Raw genomic sequence first — 21,584 nt, forward strand, 5'->3', positions numbered from 1 at the left:
TTTGATAGTAATGTCTAGTTTTTAATGTTATTCTTTTTGGATTTGTAATTTTTGGTGTGATTGTTTGATTTTGAGTTCTAATTAGGTGAAATTTTTGGATTTGTCCAGTAATGCTGAAAACAAAATATAAATAGAAAATATAAAAATTTATATATTTTTCTCATTCTTTTCTCTTCTGAATTTTGTTTTACTGTTGTGTCTTTAAATGTGGGAGGATCTCTAGTAATTGTCTTAGTTTTCTATATTTTACTACAGCTAGTTTTAAAATACATGCATCTTTATATGTGTGAACTTCTTGTTTCAACATTTTATTTTTAATTTCATTTGAAAAACGAAAAAATTCAATGATATTGATCTAGTTAAGTCAGTTCAGTTAATTTTGGTTTTCTTCGCCAAAATCGATCGATTTGATTTTTTAAGAGATTAAATTGGTTTAATCGATTTTCAAAATTTTACAACTGAATTGACTGAATGCACAACCTTAAGAATAAGAGTTTATTTGGATAAAATAAAAGTATAAAAGTTTATTTAAGAAAAGTGAAATAGTTTATAAGCTTTTTAAGTATTTTAGTTTATATTATTTTATATTAAGGTCTAATTTAGTATTGTTGTTGAAAGCATTTTTTTCATTCAAAATCTACTTTTAATCTAACCTCAACGCTAAATAACCAAAAATGTGGTTTTTCATTTTAAAAGCCCTACTTTACAACCTAAAAAAAAAAAAACTAAAAATGTGTTTTTGTGGTGAAAAAATACATTTGGAATTAAAAAATACTATATTACCTATCACAACATATAGATCTATAGATATATCACTAGACATGACTTAAGGAGTCACCACCAATGTTTTTTGTTTAGGTGTAATTGGTCACTTAGTTGAATTTGTCTCATTTTAAAGAGATGCCCTAAGCTTGATTTAGGTATCTTTCAAAGATAGATTCAGATTTACGAAACCAAGACTAGGTCCAATAGTACAATTACGTTTGAGGAAGGTTATAGCACCCTTACAATACCCATTGAAAGATGGTACTATTTGATTTCGTGTTATCCAGTCCTTAAAAAATCTTACCATGTAATTAATTATTGAAAATTTTCTTAAAATTATTTCAATTTGTTGGTAATAATTTTAGGACATTCTCTCATCTCAGGAGTATTTAATGAGATTATTTGTTATGCTTTGAAGAAGCTCCATTGTCAGATTCATTTAATTTTTGTAAAAACTTTTATTAGTGATAGTGGGATTTTGGGGAATCTTAGTATTGAAAATTTTTTCTAAATTCTCCAATATGTTGGTAAAATTTAGATAGAATTTCTCATCTAGGAATTTACATAAAAGTTACTATTTGCAACACTTTTAGTAATTCCATTATTGGAAATTCAAAATTGATTTTCATAAAAACACTTTATTTTCAAAAATATCTTTCAATATGTTGTTAAGATTTTTTGTTAAAGATTATTCTCCAATATGTTAGTAGGATCTTATGTAAAATATTTCTTGTTTTCTTTTAAATCTTAATTAAAAATCATAAGATTCTCCAATCTGTTGGTAAATCTTTATTTTTTAAAAAAATCACAAGCCCTTCTACATGTTGGTAAAGCTTTTTGAAAACTTTTTTTTTGTTTATCTTGAAATTTAATTTTTATGAAAAATTTATAAGATTTTCAAATCTATTAGTAAAATCTTATTTTTAAAATCACAAGCCCTCTAATATGTTGGTATGGTTTTATTTTATTGAAAAATTAATTTCTTGGAAACTTGAACCCTTCAATATGTTGGTAAAGTTCATTTTTATTCAAAAATTCATTTTTAGAAATTTTAACCCTCAAATATGTTAGTAAGGTTCATTTTTATTTGAAATGATATTTTTTTTTACTTTTTATAAAAAAATTTACAAATAAATAAATACATAAATAGTCAAATAAAGAAAATAAATAAATAAATAAAAATTAATTAATTAACGAATTAACGAATTAATAAAGAAAATATAAAAATAAATGAACAAATGAATAAATAAAAAATGATAAAAAAATAAAAATGAAAATATACCAAAAAGATCGATTTAGCTTGGCGGCTGAAGGAATACAGCTGCATAAAATTTAGCTTGATAGACTAACTTAGCAATTCAGATGGCTAGACTTAATCGATTAAACAGGGAATCAACCTTCAGCAAATGGTTTGGGTGCACTACAAGTCAGATCCAAAAAATGGGAAAACACGTGTGTCATGGGTTAGTCAAAATGATGTCGTTTCTATGATGCATAAAATGTAATGAATGCACTTATAATTGTGGTAGAAAAATGTTAGTAAAACTCTTTTTTTTCATCTTCAAGACTAGTTATCTTTATAACTTTTATCAACCACTATATGAATTAAAATATCTTGAACTTTTCTCAAAATGCCTCTTTTTTCTTTTGAAAGTCTAATGGATCAATATTTTCATAAATTTCTTTCATCACATTATTTTCATTTTGCCATTGTCTCTATTGATTTTCTTTTTAAAGTAATGTAAGGATCTTTTATGTATTTTTCCATTTATTTCTCATCATTCTAATTTCATGAAAAATGCAATTCATCACATATTTGCTTATTATGAGGAAACAACAATGGTGAGAAATAAAATGGTTCAAAGAAAAGGGATATTCAATGCAAAAAAAAGTCTAGTAAAGGGTCATAGAAAAATGGACAATGTCAAAGCATAATGTTAGGATAAGTGTTTGGATGGGATTTGAACATCCAAGATAATTAATATTTAGATAATTTTTGACACTAATCCAGAATTCTTTCTTAAAAACTCATTTTATTGTCACCTTTGATCTTTTTAAGCTTAAGACCCAAATTTTGCCCAATAGCATATTGGACTCCTAAATACTCATAAGTTGTCTAATTCATGCTTTTAACCAATACATCTTATTCCTGTCTAATTCATGTTTTCGATTTAAGTTTTCCTTTTCCTTCATTTTCATTTTTTCTTTTCTTATTTTTTAATTTTTAATTTTTCATTCTTTTTTTTTTTGCTTCATTCCCCATAGGCAATCGTGTTAAATTCTATATGAACCCCTAAAACTTAAGACTTCATTGCCCTAATTGTTATTTAATCATACCCTAAGTATGCCTAGTTTAATATATGATTCTTCAATTTCAGCATTCATGTTTAATCGAAATGGACTTTTAAGGCACATAACTTAGGTTATAATGAAGGGTTATAAAAAAAAGATAACATAAGCTTAAAAATATAGGTTTGAAAGGGTATAAACCAAATGATCATCTCTCATTATTTAAAGCACATTGGCTTTTTGCCTCATTCTTTATCAAGTGCCTTCATTTTTTTTTATTTTTCTTCCATCTCACTTTTTCCTTTCAATTTTCCTTTTTCAAGAAAGATTCACGCACAACAGTTTTTTTTCCTTTTTTTTTTTTTTTTGCCCCAATAATCATTTGTGACTCACATTTTTTTTACAAATAGATTTTTGCTCAACTTTGTCTTCCAATGTGGAGGGTGAATCTTGGTGGGTCTCTTTCAAAGAAATCATAATATGCTTAAAATTGGTAACAATTGGATAGTTTTACTTCTTGTGAAAGGTAAAAGAAAATACAACCATTTCTCATTTCAAACGTGAATACTTTTTTTGAAAAACTTATATTGAATGAAAGCATGCTTTTGGATATAAGGGACCACATTCTCTTAAAATGGCTTTATTCATACCTTTTAGCATGTCAACTTTAATTCACTCCAATAGATTAAAAGTCCAAATCGTCAATCTCATTAGTATGAATAGAATTATCAAGATTGAACCCCAAATTATTATCATAATTGTTTGAACATTCACTACGTGAAATGTAAGAATGAGTGAAATATGAAGGGTTATACATAAAAATAAGGATAAAAAGAATAATATATAATGAAACACACTTCTCATTTTATTAAAATGCGAGGTAAATACAAGATAAACACATAAAAGACTACCCTATAGTTCATTACTTAAAAAAAAAATTTCAAAAACATCTCCTCAAAATCATGCCTTTGTATCATTAGGCAAAAAAATTTCAATAACGCTCGATTTTTCTTTATTGTCAAACTTGGTCAACCCCTTATTGATAAGACCTTGTACCTTGTGTTTCAATGCAACACAATTCTTTGTTGAGTGACCTATGATTCCATAATGGTAGTCACATTGTGCATTAGTGTCATACCATTTACCATTTTGGGTAGGGAGGTTTCATTGGCTTAACACGAATAAGAGCCAATAACTAATTCTCCACTAGATGTGGTAACAAATTTATGTATGTCATGGGAATAAGATCAAATGGGCCTTCTCTTTATTATTTTGTAACACCCTCTAATTGTTGGTATGATTATGAAGTTTTAAGGCAGACTTTACAATAAATGCATTGGTGGGGTTATATATATGTGTTAGTGGAAAAGTATATGGATAAGCAAATGATGAGACAGGTTGATAATGATAAGATGCTACATTATTCACGGATGGATAATGGATTAGATACATTGGTGGCAAGTATTGAGAGAAACCTTTGAAATGTTGATTATTATAGCTTATAGCTTGAGCTTCATTCTCTTTCTTCTTCAATGTTTCACTTTTTTTCATGCTAGATAACTCTTCTCGTCCTAGCGTGCCATTCTTGATGGCATTTTCAATTATCTCACTAGAGATTACCATGTCAGCAAAGTTTTTTATAGCATTTCCTATCATTTTTCTCGTAATAAAGAGCTTTAAGGGTATTGATACATATGAAGGTAGTTTTCTTTTTAGTAAGAGGTGGTTAGACTTGAACATCTATATCTCACAACCTCTAGACATATTCTTTGAAAGATTCTATGGTTTTTTTTCATGCTTTGCAAAAAAAGATAGTTTGAAGCCAAGTTTATGATGTGCCAGTATTGGGTGATGAATGCCTTTGCCAATTTCTTTCATAAAGTAATGTGAGTTCTATCCAAATGAATGTACCATCTAACAGTAAAACTAGTAGGACTATCTTGAAATACATCTATCAACAATTTATCATCACTTATAAAAGCGACCATCTTTCGATAATACATAGTAACATGAGTCGCTTGACACTTAGTACCATCATATTTCTCAAATTCTGGGCTTTGAACTTTGATGGGATAATTACGTCAAGAACCAATAAAAGTTTGACCACATCCATAAAGTCATAAAAGTCAATTCCCTCCATAGCTCGTAACTTCTTTTCAAATAGATTTATCTTTTATTAAGACTTTGAGCCCTCTAAAAACTTAACTACCTTTAGCTTTAGTTTTTCTTTTTCCTTCCGATCATCTAAGTTAGGGACTTAGATTGACTTCATTACCATTTTCATAAAAACAGGGTTACCATAACTTTGAGAAAGCCCTAGAGTTGATGTAGAAGGCATTTCAAGGTAAGTATATCATGCCAGGAATGAGAATTGCTACGAAAGAATGCCTTAAATAGATTGAGCCTGATATGGGCTATAACTAGAAAGATAAAGAAGATCAACAACATCTTATAACAAATGATATTACAGGCTAACATCTTTTTCTATAACCTTTCTTTTGTTGAACTTGTTTAGGGCTTATAAAATTTTACTCAACTCTCTATCGAGTTTTTTTTAGGTATTTACTATTTTTTTAAGATTATTGGTATTTTTTTTATTCCATTTGTTTGGTTTAGGCTCTAGTGTTGTATTGATTGTGGGTTGTTTGAGTAGAGTTCTTCAATGGTCAAGCTATTCTTGAATCTTATGTACCATAATTTAAGATTATAATAATGTCTAACTACAAATTTATGCAAAGAGAAATTATGAAAAAATGAATGGAAGGATGTTCACATAATAAGAAAGAGAAAAATCGTTAATTAAAAAATTAAAAATTATTATGACAAGAATATAAAAAAACATTCCTAAAAAAAGTCTTAAAATCTATTATCTAGTCCTATACTTCAACTTCAAGATTCTGGTATTGCTGTAGATAAATTTTTCAGTCATTATGATTGGGCAATGATCTCTTAACAATTTTAGGCTTTTCATCTTTCTCAAAACTCAACAGGCTAATTTTGATCAAACTTTGCATCTTATGTTTGAATGCGAGACAATTTTCTACTAAATGGCATGTATTCCCAAAATGATAATCACACTGAACCTCAGCATCATACCATTTAGGATATGAAGGTTTTAGCAGTTTTAAAGGAACTAGTGCAATCAAATGATTTTGGAGAAGTAATGGGAATGGCTTATTATAGTTCATAAGGATTAGATTAATAATGGCTCTTTCTTTCTTTTTATTCAACGATTTCTTATATTGAGCCATGGGTAGACTTAAATGTGCAAGTCTTAGAGTAGGATTGGGTATATAAGGCCAAAGGTTCATTGGAAAATTCAATTGTTGGGTGGGCTAATAAGCATAAGGATTCTGGAAAGCATTATTTATAATTGGGAAGTTGTATAGGTGCGGGCCAATTTGTGGGGGTTGCATAGGAGTAGGTCTTGTTTGAGATGCCAAAAAGGTTATTGAGGAATAAACAGGTAGGGATACAGATTTGGGTATGAGCCAATCTATGAAGTCAAGGCAAAGTTAGAAGATCCTATCTTTTCTGTTTCTTTTTTGACTTGATCTTTTCTTAGGTCATCAAATGCATTAGCATGACTTAAAAAAATATTATTATTATTATAAAAGGCTTTTTGGTTTTGATAAAGTGGTTGCAAATGAGTTGATAAAGACTCTTGAGAAGTGGTTATTTTAAGCTTTTCCAATAGCTTGGCAAGTTGCATTCTTACCTCTCGTTGCTCTTGCACCATTTCTTCTTAAATGAGTTCCAAGGTTTGGATTCGTACTTTTATTTGGTTTCCCATGTCTTCTAAATTGCTACCCTAAATAAATCAAAATATTTTTATATTGTGCAATGATATGATGGATGAATTACATGAATGAGGATGCTTTGAGAATGAGTGAGATGCATGAAATGAATAAAGTAGATAATCAAACAAATGAGCAAATAAGTAAATAAATAAATAAATACAAACCTAAATATGATTCTCTTAAACATGATGTAACAAACAAAAATAGAGTTAACATCTAATAAAGAAAAAAAAAAACAAGTTAATGCATAACTCATGTAAAACATATGACTTAATTTAGGATCTTTTTTACAAAAGGGAAAGACATGGCTCTACTTATAGGTTAAGTCCATAAGGTTAACCATATGCGATTTGGGTTAACTTTAAAAGTTCCCTAAATTGTTCCTTACATTGTTATCCATCACAGACTAGTAAGGTAATCCTTACCCATCACAAGCTCTAAACAAAAAAGGTTCAATTTAAGTGTGAATGTTTAGCTAGGATGGGTGGAGACAAAATCTCAAGAGAGCATAGGTACTTAACTTTCTCCTAAAGGACGAAACTTGAGTATAGAGCTTATGTTATACAGATGCAAGTGAATGATAGAATATGGTATAATTAGAAACACATAAAACATTCAAAGAAAATTTCTTAATTTGAACTTAAGCTTTTGATAACACAAGTTCACTAGCTTGACTCCTGGTTATCCTCAATAGAGTCACTAAACTATCATAACTTATAAATCTGTAGACCTATTGCTAAATATGGCTTAAAGAGTTGCCACTAATTTTTTTTTAGTTTAAGTGTGATTAACCACCTAATTGAATCTGTTTTATTTTAAAGAGATATCCTAAGTTTGACTTAGGTATCTTGCAAAGATAGATTTAGATCTACGAAACCAAAACTAAGTGTTTAAGAGTATGATTAAGGTGAAAAATGTTATAGCATTCTCACAACGCCCATCAAATGATGGTACTAGTTTGATTTCGTGTTATCTAAACCTTAAAAAAATTTTATCATATAATTAATTATTGAAAATTATCTTAAAATTACTCCAATATGTTGGTAATAATTTTAGGATATTTTTTCACCTCAAAAATATTTAACAAGACTATTTGTCATGTTTTGAACAGATTCTATCATCGGATTCATTTAATTTTTGTAAAAACTTTTATTTGTGATAGTGGGATTTTTGGTAATCTTGGTATTGAAAATCTTTTTTAAATTTTTCAATATGTTGGTAAATTTTAGAAAAAATTTATCACCTAGGAATTTATATAGAAGTTATTATTTGCAATGATCTTAGTATTTTTATCATTGGAGATTCAAAATTCATTTTCATAAAAACATTTTATTTTCAGAAATATCTTTCAATATATTAGTAATATTTTATGTTAAAGATTATCCTTCAATATGTTAGTAGGATCTTATGAAAACTATTTTTTTTAATCTTAATTAAAAATAATAAAATTCTTCAATCTGTTGGCAAAATCTTATTTTTTTAAAAAAAATCATAAGCTCTCTAATATGTTAGTAAGACTTTTTGAAAACTATTTTTTTTGTTTATCTTGAAATTTAATTTTTATGAAAAATTCATAAGATTTTTCAATTTGTTGGAAAACCTTATTTTTAAAATCACAAACCCTCCAATATATTGATAAGGCTTTATACTATTAAAAAATTCATTTCTTGGAAACTTGAACCCTCTAATATGTTTGTAAGGTTCATTTTTATTCAAAAATTTATTTTTAAAAATTTGAACCCTCAAAAAATGCTGGTAAGGTTCATTTTTATTTGAAATGATCTTTTTTTACTTTTTATAAAAAAAATTTACAAATAAATACATAAATAATCAAATAAAGAAAATAAAATAAATAAGAAAAAAAACCAAATAAATAAAAATGAATAAATAAACAAATAAACGAATTAATAAAGAAAATGTACAAATAAATGAACAAATGAATAAATAAAAACTGATAAAAGAACGAAAATGAAAATTTACCAAAATGATCAGCTCAGCTTGGCGGCTAAAGGAATGTGATTGCAGGTATAAAATTCGGCTTGACTAATCGGCTCGGCAACTCAAATGGCTTAGCTTAGTCGGCTAGGTAAGGAATCAACCTTCAGCAACTGGGTCGGGTGCATTGCGGGTCGGATCAGAAAATGGGAAAACACGTGAGTCGTGGATTAGTCAAAATGGCATCGTTTCTACGATGGTATAAAAGGTCAAATTCTTTTCTTTTCCCCTCAGAACACTTCTGCACTCTTTCTCTCTACCTTTTCTTTTCTCTATTTCTCTCTCTAACCAGGAAGAACATCGATTGAATGTCCACCGCTCCCAAAAAAAAAAAGTCAATATTTGGGATTATAGCTGGAATTTCGTTAGAAAATGCAAGAACTACTGGGAAATTTAAGCCGAAATTGGAAATTTCCAGAAAAAAAGTAAAAAAATCCAAAAAATTCACCAAAACCTCAAATCAACACCTGGACCTTCTAGAATCCTCCAAAAACACCAAGTCAAATTCTCCCAACTCCAAAACTCCAAAAAAATCCTTCTGCCAAAATTTTGTATACTTTTCTTCCCATAAAAATTCTCTTGCTCTGACTACTTTTTTTAATTGCTGCTATGTTTGCTTATGTTCTATCTTTCTCTAATTTTCTATTTGTGTTTTTCTCTCTAAATTGATGTACATACTCATTCGGTTGTATTTCAACTTATTTATAGAACCAAAAGTTTTTCAAATGTAGGAGTTTAAGATTGGATCAAACTTCTAAATTCATGAATTATATTCCAAGAATTTTATCTTCAAATCATGAAATTATCAAGACCCCAGCCAATAAAATTTTAAGTTCGGCTTTCCTTTCTTCTTTTTTTTTTTTTTTTAATTTATAATCGGATAATTTAACAATAAAAAAAACAAGATAACAAAACTTAAATGATTAGATTGACCTAAAAAGATAAACAACAATAAAATTATAAATATATATACAAATAACAATAAAACCAAAATAATAAAAAATAAAGTAAAAATTAAATATAAATATAAAAAACAAAATTTAACAACTGGACTTGGATCGAATTCAAACTTAATTGATTTCGGATCCAGATTAAATAGGTATCTGCGTTACCTTATATTTTTAATATTTTTATGTATATTTTTTTAGAAATTTTAATTACTCATAATACTTTTTTACATAAATAATAAACAATAAAATTTTTAACAATATTTTTCTTACCACACATTTGAAATGCATTTTTTTAATCTAAATTTTGGATGTTTTAAATGCAGAAATCTGAATTTAGAAAGGATTTTTTTTTCTATCATGCAACATTTGTTTCCAATTTCGTTTTTAACAATTCTAGATCATTTATAAAAATTCGGAAAAAAAAAAAAAAGAAGCAAAACCCAAAATATCTCATCAAGTCTGTGTAGAATTGTTCTAGTTACAATTTCAAAGTTCCTGATTGTCAATTAAAAACCAAAAATAATCAACCAAACAAATTAATATTCTCAAAAAAAAAAAAAAATTATAAACCCGAAGTACGTAATCTTTCTTCAAACTCTTCAACTGAAGCTGATCCAATTATGGGAGCATTAGGTCTGATTTTCATGGCTTTTCTGGTTTTTTTAAATCTTGCGTTCTTCCTCAACCTTGAAGTTTTTCTTACCCGGACCTCGCTTAACAATTTTCCGCAAGTTGAACATGATCTACAATCAGATCACACATTCAATAACGTCATCAAATTCATAAAAGAATTAAAATATTCTCACAATTATATCAAATTAAACTTTCCAGGAAGATTGGTGATCAGATCAATCTGGATATAGATAAAAAAAAGCACCTATAGCTAGAAAACTCATAAAGAGAACCCAATGACCGTGAAAGAGCTACTTACATGAAGTTAGCTTCAAGGGCTGCCCTGGAAACTTTGAGACAGTGAGAGCACCAAACTTGCGTCATCATCGTCCTAATAATAAAGAATCGTTGCTTTTTAATTTATACTGTGTTTGGGATGGGTTCTTGATAATATTGATTAATACAATCAGTCTTTTGCAGTGACTTTATCTGTTAATGTAAAGGTAGTGAGTTTGAATTCCTTGGGGAAGAATTTGACTCATGGTGACCTATCTCAGATAGGTTAAGTAGGTTGATCACCAATATTTTCCTATTTATAATTTGTTAAATATACTTCCCTTTTCTTGATCTTATATCTTATATAAATATATAAAAATCAAAATTTTTTATAAAAAAAAGTCCTATGTAGATGACTTAAAATGTTGATATGTGCACGATCTTAAAAATTGTTATGCGAGATTTAATAAATATGTTTTTATTTTATTTAATACATTTTTAATTTAAAAATAATTGAAAAAATAATTAATTATATTTTTATTTTTATTACTGATCTTAAATCATCTTCAATTAAAATTTTAATTGTCATTATTAATAGTTTTAAAATCTTTTTCTTTTCATTTGATTCTCATTTGATTCTAATTAATTTGATTATACTTAATTTGATTGTAATCAAATATGATATCAAATATAAATTTATCAATCAAATATAAATTAATAAAATATTTTATTCCATTAATTTAACTATAGAGAATTAATTTGATATATTTGCTTTCAATATTTACACATGAAATACATCAATTACTCAAATGATGCTATATTTAATCAAATATAAATGTATCAAATAATTGATTAAAAAATCAACTATTTTATAATTATAATTGTAGTATTTATTAATTTATTAATTATATTTCTTTAGAAATTATTAAGTCATTAAACAAAATCTTTTATGACCATAATTATAATGTTTATTAATCCTTTGAATCATTTGGCTATGATATTAATAATGGAGTTATTAATAAACTCTTTATCAAATTAAAAATTTTTATATTTTTATATTTAAATTAAATATAGATTGATAATTAATTTTAAATGGGATCGAAATATAAATACCCTATATTTATATGTATAATTATATATATTTTTGTGTATAATTATTAAAATTTATCAAATTTGATTATATTGTTTAAGGTGCATTGCTACATGTATGGGGAATAATAGCTATGACCACATATAGAATCAAATTAATCACAATTTATGTATTGTCCCTTACTATTCAATTAATTTTTTAGTTTGTATGCATAGCACAGGTATAATTAAACTTTTATACATACATGTATTGTGTTGGGGAGATACACCACACTTAAAGCCCATTAAGTACACCAGAGAGCCCATACATGCATGTTAAACATAACTTAAACTTAAAAGTTTAAGTTATTAGATTCTTGGACCCTCCATACATATATAAGACATCTCACTCACTTTTCTTAATGATGTGAGATTTTTTACTCATATATAAATCTATCCCAACACACTGTACCATATATTGATTGATTTAATTTGTCAAATTAAGAAAAGATTTATTTTGATCGGTTGGTTGAAATTGAAATATTAACAACGGAGAATTAATTAGAATCAAATGAAAATCAAATGAAAAAGTAAAGATTTTTTCTTTTTATTAAATTAATGCTTATGTATTTATTTATTTTTATTTTTTTAAAAGACAATAAAATTTAAAATTTTCTCCACCAAAAAATTTAAAATCTTCAATATAATTTTTTTAAAAATCTATATAAATATAACGGTTCAAATCACATGTGACGCATGTGATATAAAGTCTAATGCATGTAAATTGGTAAAGTGGGGTTGGACAAAAGTTGTGATTAGGAAATAAGAAACTATAATCACATTCCAAATTAAGGGATCTCTAAATGTTAATGATAGAATAAAATATTTTAATGTCAATCAATTTGCCATTGTTAGATCATCATTCACTCATAATTTTTATTATTTCAATAATTAACCTACAACACACCTTTTTCATAAATAGCTCTAGGTTTTTAATTTTGACTAGCAATGCATCTTTAAGCACCTTTTATTAATTTTATATCTTTTGATCATCACTCAACTTCACTTTAATTTTCTCTTTAATTTTCACTTTGTATCATTTTTTGGTCTGTGTTGCTCAAAGGTTATTCTCTCTTTATATTTATATTTTATATTTCTTTAATTATGATATTAGCTTTCTTTTTTGTCTTTTTTTTTGTTGTTTTTTAAGCATCATTTTGCCTTTATTGCAAAATCATAATTGGTTTTATTTGATCTATTTCAAATATATATAAATATTATTATTTTTTGTTGGATTTGTATAGTTTATTTAATAAATTATTTGTAGTTTACTGATACTAAATAAGGTTTATATATGTAGTATGAACATAAGATTAAATAGAAAAAAGATAAAGGAATTTTAACACAAAAGCAACATTCGCAATATATTACGCCGCGTACACCAATTGAAATATATTTTCAAGGCCACATTCTACCATGGATGTTGAAAGTTGCTCTAAATATCAATCAAGAAATACTCAAGCAACACAAAGTACCAAAAACATTTTAGGCAACAATTATATCCTCTTGATAGAGAACATTCACCCAAATTATAATCCTTAGCCACAAAGCAATATAATCAATACAAGTGGCCATTCTTAATATCGAGCCCGACTCAGCAAATCTCCATTTGCACATATTATTCATGTGGCAATGACAAATATTTTTTCTTGGATAAGTGCAAATAGAAATGGTTCTATTAGCACATGGACAAATTCTAATAGGGTTCTTCTACAATATGTATCCAACCTTGCAAATAATATGACTTTATATTCATTAATGTCCCCTCAAGAGATAAGAAGCCAAACAATTAACAATAATTTTATGATTAAGCATTTATTCTATGGTCATACTTCTGAAGGTATATTTTATATTATTAGTATATTATTATTCTTTTATTACATACATATATATAGTAACCATATTAACATTTAAAATTTCATTTCAATGGATAGAAGATACCGAAGAATTATATGGGACAGAAACTATTGAATCAATTGTTAAAGAATATGCCAACAACAGTAAGTTATATTTTTTGAATTACTATTTAATTAAAAGTTATATTAATACATTAATTTTGATGCCAATTTTGTTTTATTTTGAAGGAACTATTTTTGAAGTATGGGATATTGAAAATCCAACTGAAGTGTGCACTTGTTGTGGTGCACTACTTTGATAGGAAAAACGTACAATGAAATCAAAAAAGCCATGACAACCTAAGTTCTCATTATGTTGTTCTCAAGAAAGGTTAAATTACCACTTTTAAAAGAGACTCCTCCCTTTTTAAATTAATTGTTGGACTACAATGGAGGTCAATGTTCAAAGCAATTTAGAGAGAATATTCGAACATATAGCTCTATATTTGCTTTTACTTCAACTGGAGGCATTGTAGACAATGAAGTTAATGATGAAAATGGACCTTATATCTATCGCATCAATGGCCAAAATCACCATAACATTTTCTTTTTTGCCTATAGAAGAACAAGCACCTAAAATAGCATAGGCTTTAGATTTTTTTTTTAAAGGAGGCCAAACATACATACACACATATATATATATATATATATATATATGTTGATAAATTAATTGTTATTTCAAGTTCAAAATTAAAAAATAAATAGAAAGCCAAACATACATATATGAATGTGATGTTACTAAAAAATTCTTTTTTTTTTTTTTGCGAGGTAGTAATTATCATAGGCTCAATAATTTTGGTTTATTTTAGAAGGTTACTCGACAAGATTATGTTGATTAGCAAAGTTTTACAATTAGATAGCAAGGATGATTGATTAATTTGGAAACTTATGCTAGGCGGTTATGCATTGGTTGGGAGCCAAATCATAAGAATTCTCAAATTTTGTATTGTAAACTAAATCGATCTAAAATGATATAGTTGATTATAACTTGACTAAATATGTCTCGGTATCAATTGAAAATGAAAAAATTATTTTTTAAGTTCTTAGTGAATGAAACTTTAGATGATGTAAAGGGTATTAGTTTCTAATTTTTAAAAATTTTATAAACAAATGGAACAAATTCCTCAATTTTGTGAAATTTACCACTTATTTCATTTAATAAGTCCTAAAATTTAGAAATACTAAAACTATAATTGAAACTCTTATACTAAATTTCTTATATTCTTCTATATTTCTTTTTAGATAAATATTCTTGATTCAATTTTTTTTAAATAGATAAATATTTTAAGATATCTTATTGATATGTCACCAATTCATAACAAAAACACATACAATATTGAAATAAAAATGCCAATGATTTGATTTTAATTTAAGTTCAACTCTTTCATAATATAAGATATGTACATATAAATATATATTAATACAACTCCTTCATCCATTTGAAGAAAACACACATACAATTAAATTAAATTTAATTTATTAATATTACAAAAAAATTTCCTACAATTAATATCAAATTTTATTTTTCATTGATTTTTTTAAACATGAAACTTTATCCAATTAATTATTTCTATGTACCCTTAAAATTAGGTGAATATTTATGATATTAGATTTAAAGTGGCAATTATATCTTACAGATTTACAACCTTGGAATGAGCAATAATTTTTTAATTGTTATAAGCAAAATTAAATTTATTGATTTTGCCCATACCTTTAGAAAAGCAAAGTAGCAATCTATATTGTGTATTCTTTAACAACGATAGGAGTGGAAAAAAAACAAAATTATTTTATGCCTATTGATAATAGACTCTAAAGAGATTAGGTTGTGTGTATTATTTTTTTGAGAAATTAGATTGTGTGTATTATTAAATATTGTTAAAATTATTTTTCTATTTATGCATTGAAGCATTTTCTGGTGAGAATCTTAAATTTTGTAATTTTTTTATTTTATGAATGAAATTATCTTTTTGAATAAGAAAAAAAATCTATATCACTTTTTTTTTTGTTTTGTACTTCTATAGCTTTATTTTTAATAATCAAATCAAGGTTATTTATTAAATTGTAAAGAAAAAGATGATAAAAAATTATTTAGGTGACTTAAGTTTTTATCCCAACCATTATCAATATTTTTGTGATTATGAAAATAAATTTTAAATTGTTCTCTAAATTTGTAATTATATTAAATTTTGAAATAATATTATATTACAAAAATTATTATAGATATACCTGTGCATAACACAAATATAAAATTTGACAATTAATTTTTTAAATTGAAAATAATAGTAATTTTTTTACCTTAAATTTTTGAAATTACATAATATTCTTAAATATTTGATAGAAATCAAAACTTGACTTTCCAATCTAAAAAAAAAAATGTATATGTTAAATATAGTCATATATTTATTATGCCAATATAAACCTTCTAATATTTTACTCATTCAATTCTTTTAAAACTAATAATATTATATATAATGAAAATTATAATCGTTGGCTTATCTCTGCATAGCATGGGTTTAAAACTAAGTTAAATAGTTTTTAAGGTTATTTTTTAGACAAATATATCTACTTCCAGTTGACAAGAGGATGGTTTTTTTAATCAAAACTTAATTTTGTATAAAACATCTAAAATAAAATTTTAAATGTATCAAATTAATATGCGAAAAATACGTACCTCTTTAAAATTTACGAAGAGGAAAAAAAATTGTACACAAGCCAGCAACTTTTTTAATGGAATATTGTTTTAATCCAAGAACAAAAACTATATATCAATACAAAAATCCCAGAGAAAAAGAAGTTTTCATTCAATCCATGGTCACGGTCCTTCTCTAAAAATGAAATTGATTTTCTCTTCCTACGCTCGTTAACGCAGGGAGTTCCATATATGGCGAACATCAGTTGGTTCACTTTTGAAGGAGTAATTGGAATTAAATTCCATCAATATTATTGTGGATTAGTCATAATTCAACATTTTGCTAATTTCAGCAGCAAATCACACTGGGATATGATTGTCATGAATACAAATTGAATTGGTATTACACTTGGGTAAATGTATACATTTTCCACCAACAACTCAAGTTTGGTTTAGTAATTCTTTATCTCATCCTTTTTTATTTTTGTTTTGTGCAAAAGAATAAGATCAAAGTTGGAGAAATTTGAGTTTTCAGATCTTTTTCTTTTAGATGGAAAAGTCAAAGTTCCAAAGTAACTGTCAGAATTGAAGCTTGATCACAGACAATTATGCTATTGACTTGAATGCTACATGCACTAGAAAAAAGAAAAAGTAAAAAGAAATCATCCGAATCTTCTCTTTCATATTAGTGGTCACAAATATTCAGTTGGCCAAACATTTTTTATTTTCTGAAACCCACTTGTTAAAAATAAGCCATCCCAAGTGCTCATCGAATCATTTCCCAATTGAGATTTGCATATGTAAATGTTAAGTTGTTCAGAGTTATTCATATCCTTTGAAAGAGCTGAAAGGTCAGCTAAATTGATTCACTCAACATTGACATTCCTTTTGAAGCAATTTGAAGCAATTATATTTTCTTTCCAGGAATTCTATCACCATTATTAAGCTCCAATACCAGAACTAGATACATGGAACAGAATCTATTCATGGATAAGGAAAATGGTGTCAATCCTGGTCTCATGAACTCCATGTCATAATTCATAAAGCTATAAATGGAGACTTGAAACCAAAAGCATTTGCATTCCACTAGAGCTTGAATTTGTAAGGAAGAGAGCTCTAATATGAGGATCAGAGTCTTGTTTCATAGCCAAGAATGACTTGCCTACTCATCTCATGAATTGGGTATTCTGACACAAGATTACCTTAAAGGTCTCGCGCTGACTTCTCTTAAAGCAGGCAAGCCACTCTTGGCTAACTTGACAAGCTCTTTTCTCTCATGCTAGGCCTTCTCTTCTTTTGTATATGTGCCATATCCAAAGCTCATCACTTTGTGTCAGATAAATGTAGAAGAATGCAAGATAGTATGCTTCAAATTTGTAGATACAAGTTAGGAGAATCCATTCATTTCCGTCTCATGGTTTATTGTTTAATCTGGAGGACTAAACTATGGAACCCTGGATCATGAGGCTGTGTGTTTCTTCACCAACAAGGATCTGGCCAATTTTTTTGAATCTACCATCCCTTTCATTTCAATTCAGAGGAAGAAATTTTGGCATTGCTGAAATTTCAAGCAGAAAGCCTACAAAATTTTTGGAATTTATATACTCAGACAGATGCATAATTTGCCATGTGATCAAAATTTTTCTAACTTTGGATATGATGGCATTTATGATTAATTGACAATGTACATATAGGAATGCTCTTTAAAATTTATCAATTGATATTCCCCATTGATGCTCTATTTACATAAAATTCTTAGGAATACTCTTTAAAATTTGTTATTTTCCTGACACTAATATCCAGATTCTTAGTTCTGCTACGTATATTCTCCTCATAAACGAAATTTATTCATAATATCTCCAATAAATATTTAATTATTAGAAACTATGTAACTGTTAATCTTTCCATTCCTTTTTAAGCAATGTCCGACTTCTTGTTCCTCTGCTCCATTGTAAGCATATCCCTCAGATCAATATGGCTCAAAATGGTGGTGATAGTAACAATGGTGGTGGAGCTGCTACCAATAACAACAAGGTTGAGGCGCTACAACCACACTCTCAAGGAGCAACTGCCCGGAGTTCAGTACTGCATTAACAGCCCACCTCCATGGCGTCTGTAAAATATTTTATGTTTAATTATTTTCCATATGCACTTCATTTTAGCGATCCATTTTCTTTGTGATTTCACTGATCAGTAATTTGAAATCATTATTTTAACTTTTTTATGTTAGCGTTTCTTCACTTTCTAAGGCTTGTTGTCTTTTAGCTTCCCCTCATTTTCTTTGAGAAACCAAACATAAAATTTAGTCATCAGACCTTTGAATCATTGACTCTTTTCTTTACTTATATTTTCAGTACTTTGTTGAAATGTGGAAGTTATGTATGCAGCTGAAGCAATTGTATTGGGATTCCAGCGTTATGTACTGAGTCTTGGAATAACTGTTCTGATTCCAAGCATAATTGTTCCTCAAATGGGCGGTGGAAATGTGAGGATTTAACTGGTTACTTGTCTTGATGTTTTCTCTTTTTCTTTCTTTGATGCATTATTCAAGTAGTTAAATCTAGCTAAACCTCTTTCTTTTTTCTGCTGTTTTAACACAGGCTGATAAGGCAACAGTGATCCAGAACTTACTTTTTGTTTCAGGATTAAGCACACTTTTCCAGTCCTCATTAGGGACCCGACTCCCTGCAGTGGTAGTGGGTTCATATGCTTATTTGATTCCTGTAACTTCTATTATCCAAGCAAGCAGATACAATTCTTATTCAGATCCTTATAAGGTTGGCTGCCTGTATTATGCTTGTAAAAAATTTCTTTTCAGCTGTATCATCTTAAAGTGCAGCTAGTTCTTTACCTCACTTTAGGAGCCTTGTCAAATTTCTTTTCAATTGTATCACTCAATAAATGTTCCTGTCATAATGTGCTTGTCTGAAAATTTGACCATATCATTTTACAGAGGTTTGTACGGACAATGAGAGGGATACAAGGTGCACTCATTGTTGCTGAATGTTTCCAAAGTGTAATGGGATTTTTAGGATTGTGGAGAAATGCTGTGAGGTGAGTTCCTGGAAGTATTTAGAATTATAGTATGGTTTTGCTATCCTAACTACTTTATCTCTTCTTCAGGTTCCTTAGCCCTCTGTCTGTTGTTCCATATGTGACTTTTACTGGGATTGGACTTTATCATCTTGGCTTCCCAATAGTGAATTTTTCTATATCCTTCATTATTTGCTCTCACTTATTGTTGGTAATTGCAGTGCACCTGCCATCTTTTGCCAAACAATTAGCTGATTCCTTTATTTTCCCCTTTTAAGCTAGCAAAATGTGTTGAAGTTGGCCTTCCAGGGATTATTCTCATGGTTTTCATTTCACAGGAAAGTTACATGTTAGTTCTTCGTAAAACAGTTTGTCAATAATAAAATGAAAAAAGAGTTTACCCCATGTTAATGGAACTGAAAGCTTTAGAAATACCCTCTTCTCAAGCACCATTTTTTCTGTGTAGAGCAAACATGGTTAACTTTTTTTACTTATTTGAGAGTTGTGTGCCTTGAGCTTCATAGTTGGCCCAGGAACTCCTTTCTCTTAATTTGTCATGTGGTTCATGCTTTTCGAGTATCTTCCTTGTTATATAGAATCAAAGCAGCCCATCTGTGACAGCTTTGCAGACCTGTTATCAGTTGCAGTTACATGGTTATTTGCTCAACTTCTAACCTCAACTTCTGTGTACAAACACAAACCTGAGAACTCTCAGATTAGCTGTCGCACCGTTCGTGCTGGACTCATTAGCACAGCTCCTTGGTGAGACTAAGAGAGTTAGTACAAGTTTTAACCTGTTTAAGATTAAAGATGCTTTTTTCTAAATTTTGTTTTTCTATATATGATGGATATCCTATTATCAAATTATGTCCTTAACTGCAGGACATATATTCCTTATCCCTTTCAATGGGAAAGCCCCACGCTTAATGCTGGAGAAGCCTTTCTCATGATGGCACCTGCTTTTGTATCTCTCTTCGAGGTTTGATCCTTGACAAAACTAAGTCTCACTTGGATTTTAGCCATTATGGAATCAAATTCCTCTTACTTTTGAAGCCAAAATAGTGTAAGGACACAATTAAACCGTAAAGGGGAATGGCCTTTGATGTTATATCATCTAATTACGCATATAACTTCATTTGGCAAAATTCTAATTAGGAACTTGCTAAAAACGGTTCACTTATTTTGAATCAGATAAGGACTTTTGGATAGATAGTTTTATTTAAAATTTGTATAGAATTTAGAAAACATAAAGCTGTGGAAAAGAAAACAAATAGCAGTAGAATTATTGAAGTTTTTCGGTTTTATTAATCATCCTCTTGTTATTTGTAGTCAACTGGTACGTTCTTTGCAACTTCGAGATATGGAAGTGCTGCTACACCTATGCCACCTTCTGTTATTAGCCGTGATAGTGGTTTGCTGGTAGGATATTTTAGAATTCTAAATGAATATTAGTTCGACACTAGTCTTAATTCTAGACTTTCCTCTCCTGTACAGCTAATGCACTTTCCTCTCATTTTCAGGGATTTGGGGTTTTGCTTAATGGTTTGCTTGGTTCTGTTACTGGCACTACTGCATCAGTGTAACAAACTTGAAACTTAGTTAAAAAAAAATCATTAAGTTTTGGATCATTACAAGGAAATCTGTCAGCCTGACCTCTACTTGCTCTTCACAGTGAAATGTAGGCCTGCTGGCATTGACAAGAGTTGGAAGCCGCAGAGTGATTCAAATATCAGCTGGGTTTATGATTTTCTTCTCTGTATTTGGTAGGCTAGTAATTCAACACCCAGTAAGTCTGGATTTCAAATCCCAGCACTTGCAATCCCCTCCCTTATCCCTAGACTGCGCTCTTTTTGTAGCAAAAAAATCTTACATTTCCTGTTTCTTCCATTGATACTGCACTATGATTTCTTTGTTTTAATGATTACTCATGTGGGGCTATCTTATGTCCTTTACCATCAAATTTGGAGCTTTTTTCGCTTCTATACCACTACCAATTGTAGCAGCTTTATACTGTGCTCTCTTTGGCTTTGTCTCTTCTGCTGGTCTTAGCTTTCTCCAATTCTGCAACCTCAACAGTTTCAAAACAAAATTCATATTAGGCTTCTCTTTCTTCATGGGTTTATCAGTTCCACAGTACTTTAGAGAATATTATCGCGGCGGTTGGAGATCAGCTCACCCTACCGGTTGGGTAAGATTCCTGAACAAATCTCAT

General features: G+C 28.4%; 2 protein-coding genes across 2 annotated transcripts; both read left to right on the forward strand.

The window, feature by feature from the left end:
* Nucleotides 1-18,174: 18,174 nt before the first annotated feature.
* Nucleotides 18,175-19,397, forward strand: LOC149514750 (putative nucleobase-ascorbate transporter 9). Its single transcript, XM_089744712.1, has 4 exons — nucleotides 18,175-18,450; nucleotides 18,727-18,824; nucleotides 18,940-19,116; nucleotides 19,293-19,397. Exons 1-4 carry the CDS (start codon nucleotides 18,261-18,263, stop codon nucleotides 19,395-19,397), a joined length of 570 nt encoding a protein of 189 aa, XP_089600838.1. The 5' UTR covers nucleotides 18,175-18,260.
* A 37-nt stretch (nucleotides 19,398-19,434) lies between these two features.
* Nucleotides 19,435-21,290, forward strand: LOC111302048 (putative nucleobase-ascorbate transporter 10). Its single transcript, XM_089744713.1, has 4 exons — nucleotides 19,435-20,351; nucleotides 20,702-20,791; nucleotides 20,893-20,951; nucleotides 21,045-21,290. Exons 1-4 carry the CDS (start codon nucleotides 20,214-20,216, stop codon nucleotides 21,052-21,054), a joined length of 297 nt encoding a protein of 98 aa, XP_089600839.1. The 5' UTR covers nucleotides 19,435-20,213; the 3' UTR covers nucleotides 21,055-21,290.
* Nucleotides 21,291-21,584: the final 294 nt, after the last annotated feature.

The sequence above is a fragment of the Durio zibethinus genome, chromosome 15 (assembly GCF_047325235.1).
Source record: "Durio zibethinus cultivar Kanyao isolate XHJ-2024 chromosome 15, ASM4732523v1, whole genome shotgun sequence".
Taxonomy (NCBI): domain Eukaryota; kingdom Viridiplantae; phylum Streptophyta; class Magnoliopsida; order Malvales; family Malvaceae; genus Durio; species Durio zibethinus.

Coding starts and splice junctions, on each gene's coding strand:
- LOC149514750 (XM_089744712.1), top strand. CDS start 18,261: ATGTCCGACTTCTTGTTCCTCTGCTCCATTGTAAGCATATCCCTCAGA. Junction 18,825..18,939: donor CTCAAATGGGCGGTGGAAAT/GTGAGGATTTAA, acceptor GTTTTAACACAG/GCTGATAAGGCAACAGTGAT. Junction 19,117..19,292: donor CTTATTCAGATCCTTATAAG/GTTGGCTGCCTG, acceptor ATCATTTTACAG/AGGTTTGTACGGACAATGAG.
- LOC111302048 (XM_089744713.1), top strand. CDS start 20,214: ATGATGGATATCCTATTATCAAATTATGTCCTTAACTGCAGGACATAT. Junction 20,352..20,701: donor CTTTTGTATCTCTCTTCGAG/GTTTGATCCTTG, acceptor TGTTATTTGTAG/TCAACTGGTACGTTCTTTGC. Junction 20,792..20,892: donor GCCGTGATAGTGGTTTGCTG/GTAGGATATTTT, acceptor TCTCATTTTCAG/GGATTTGGGGTTTTGCTTAA.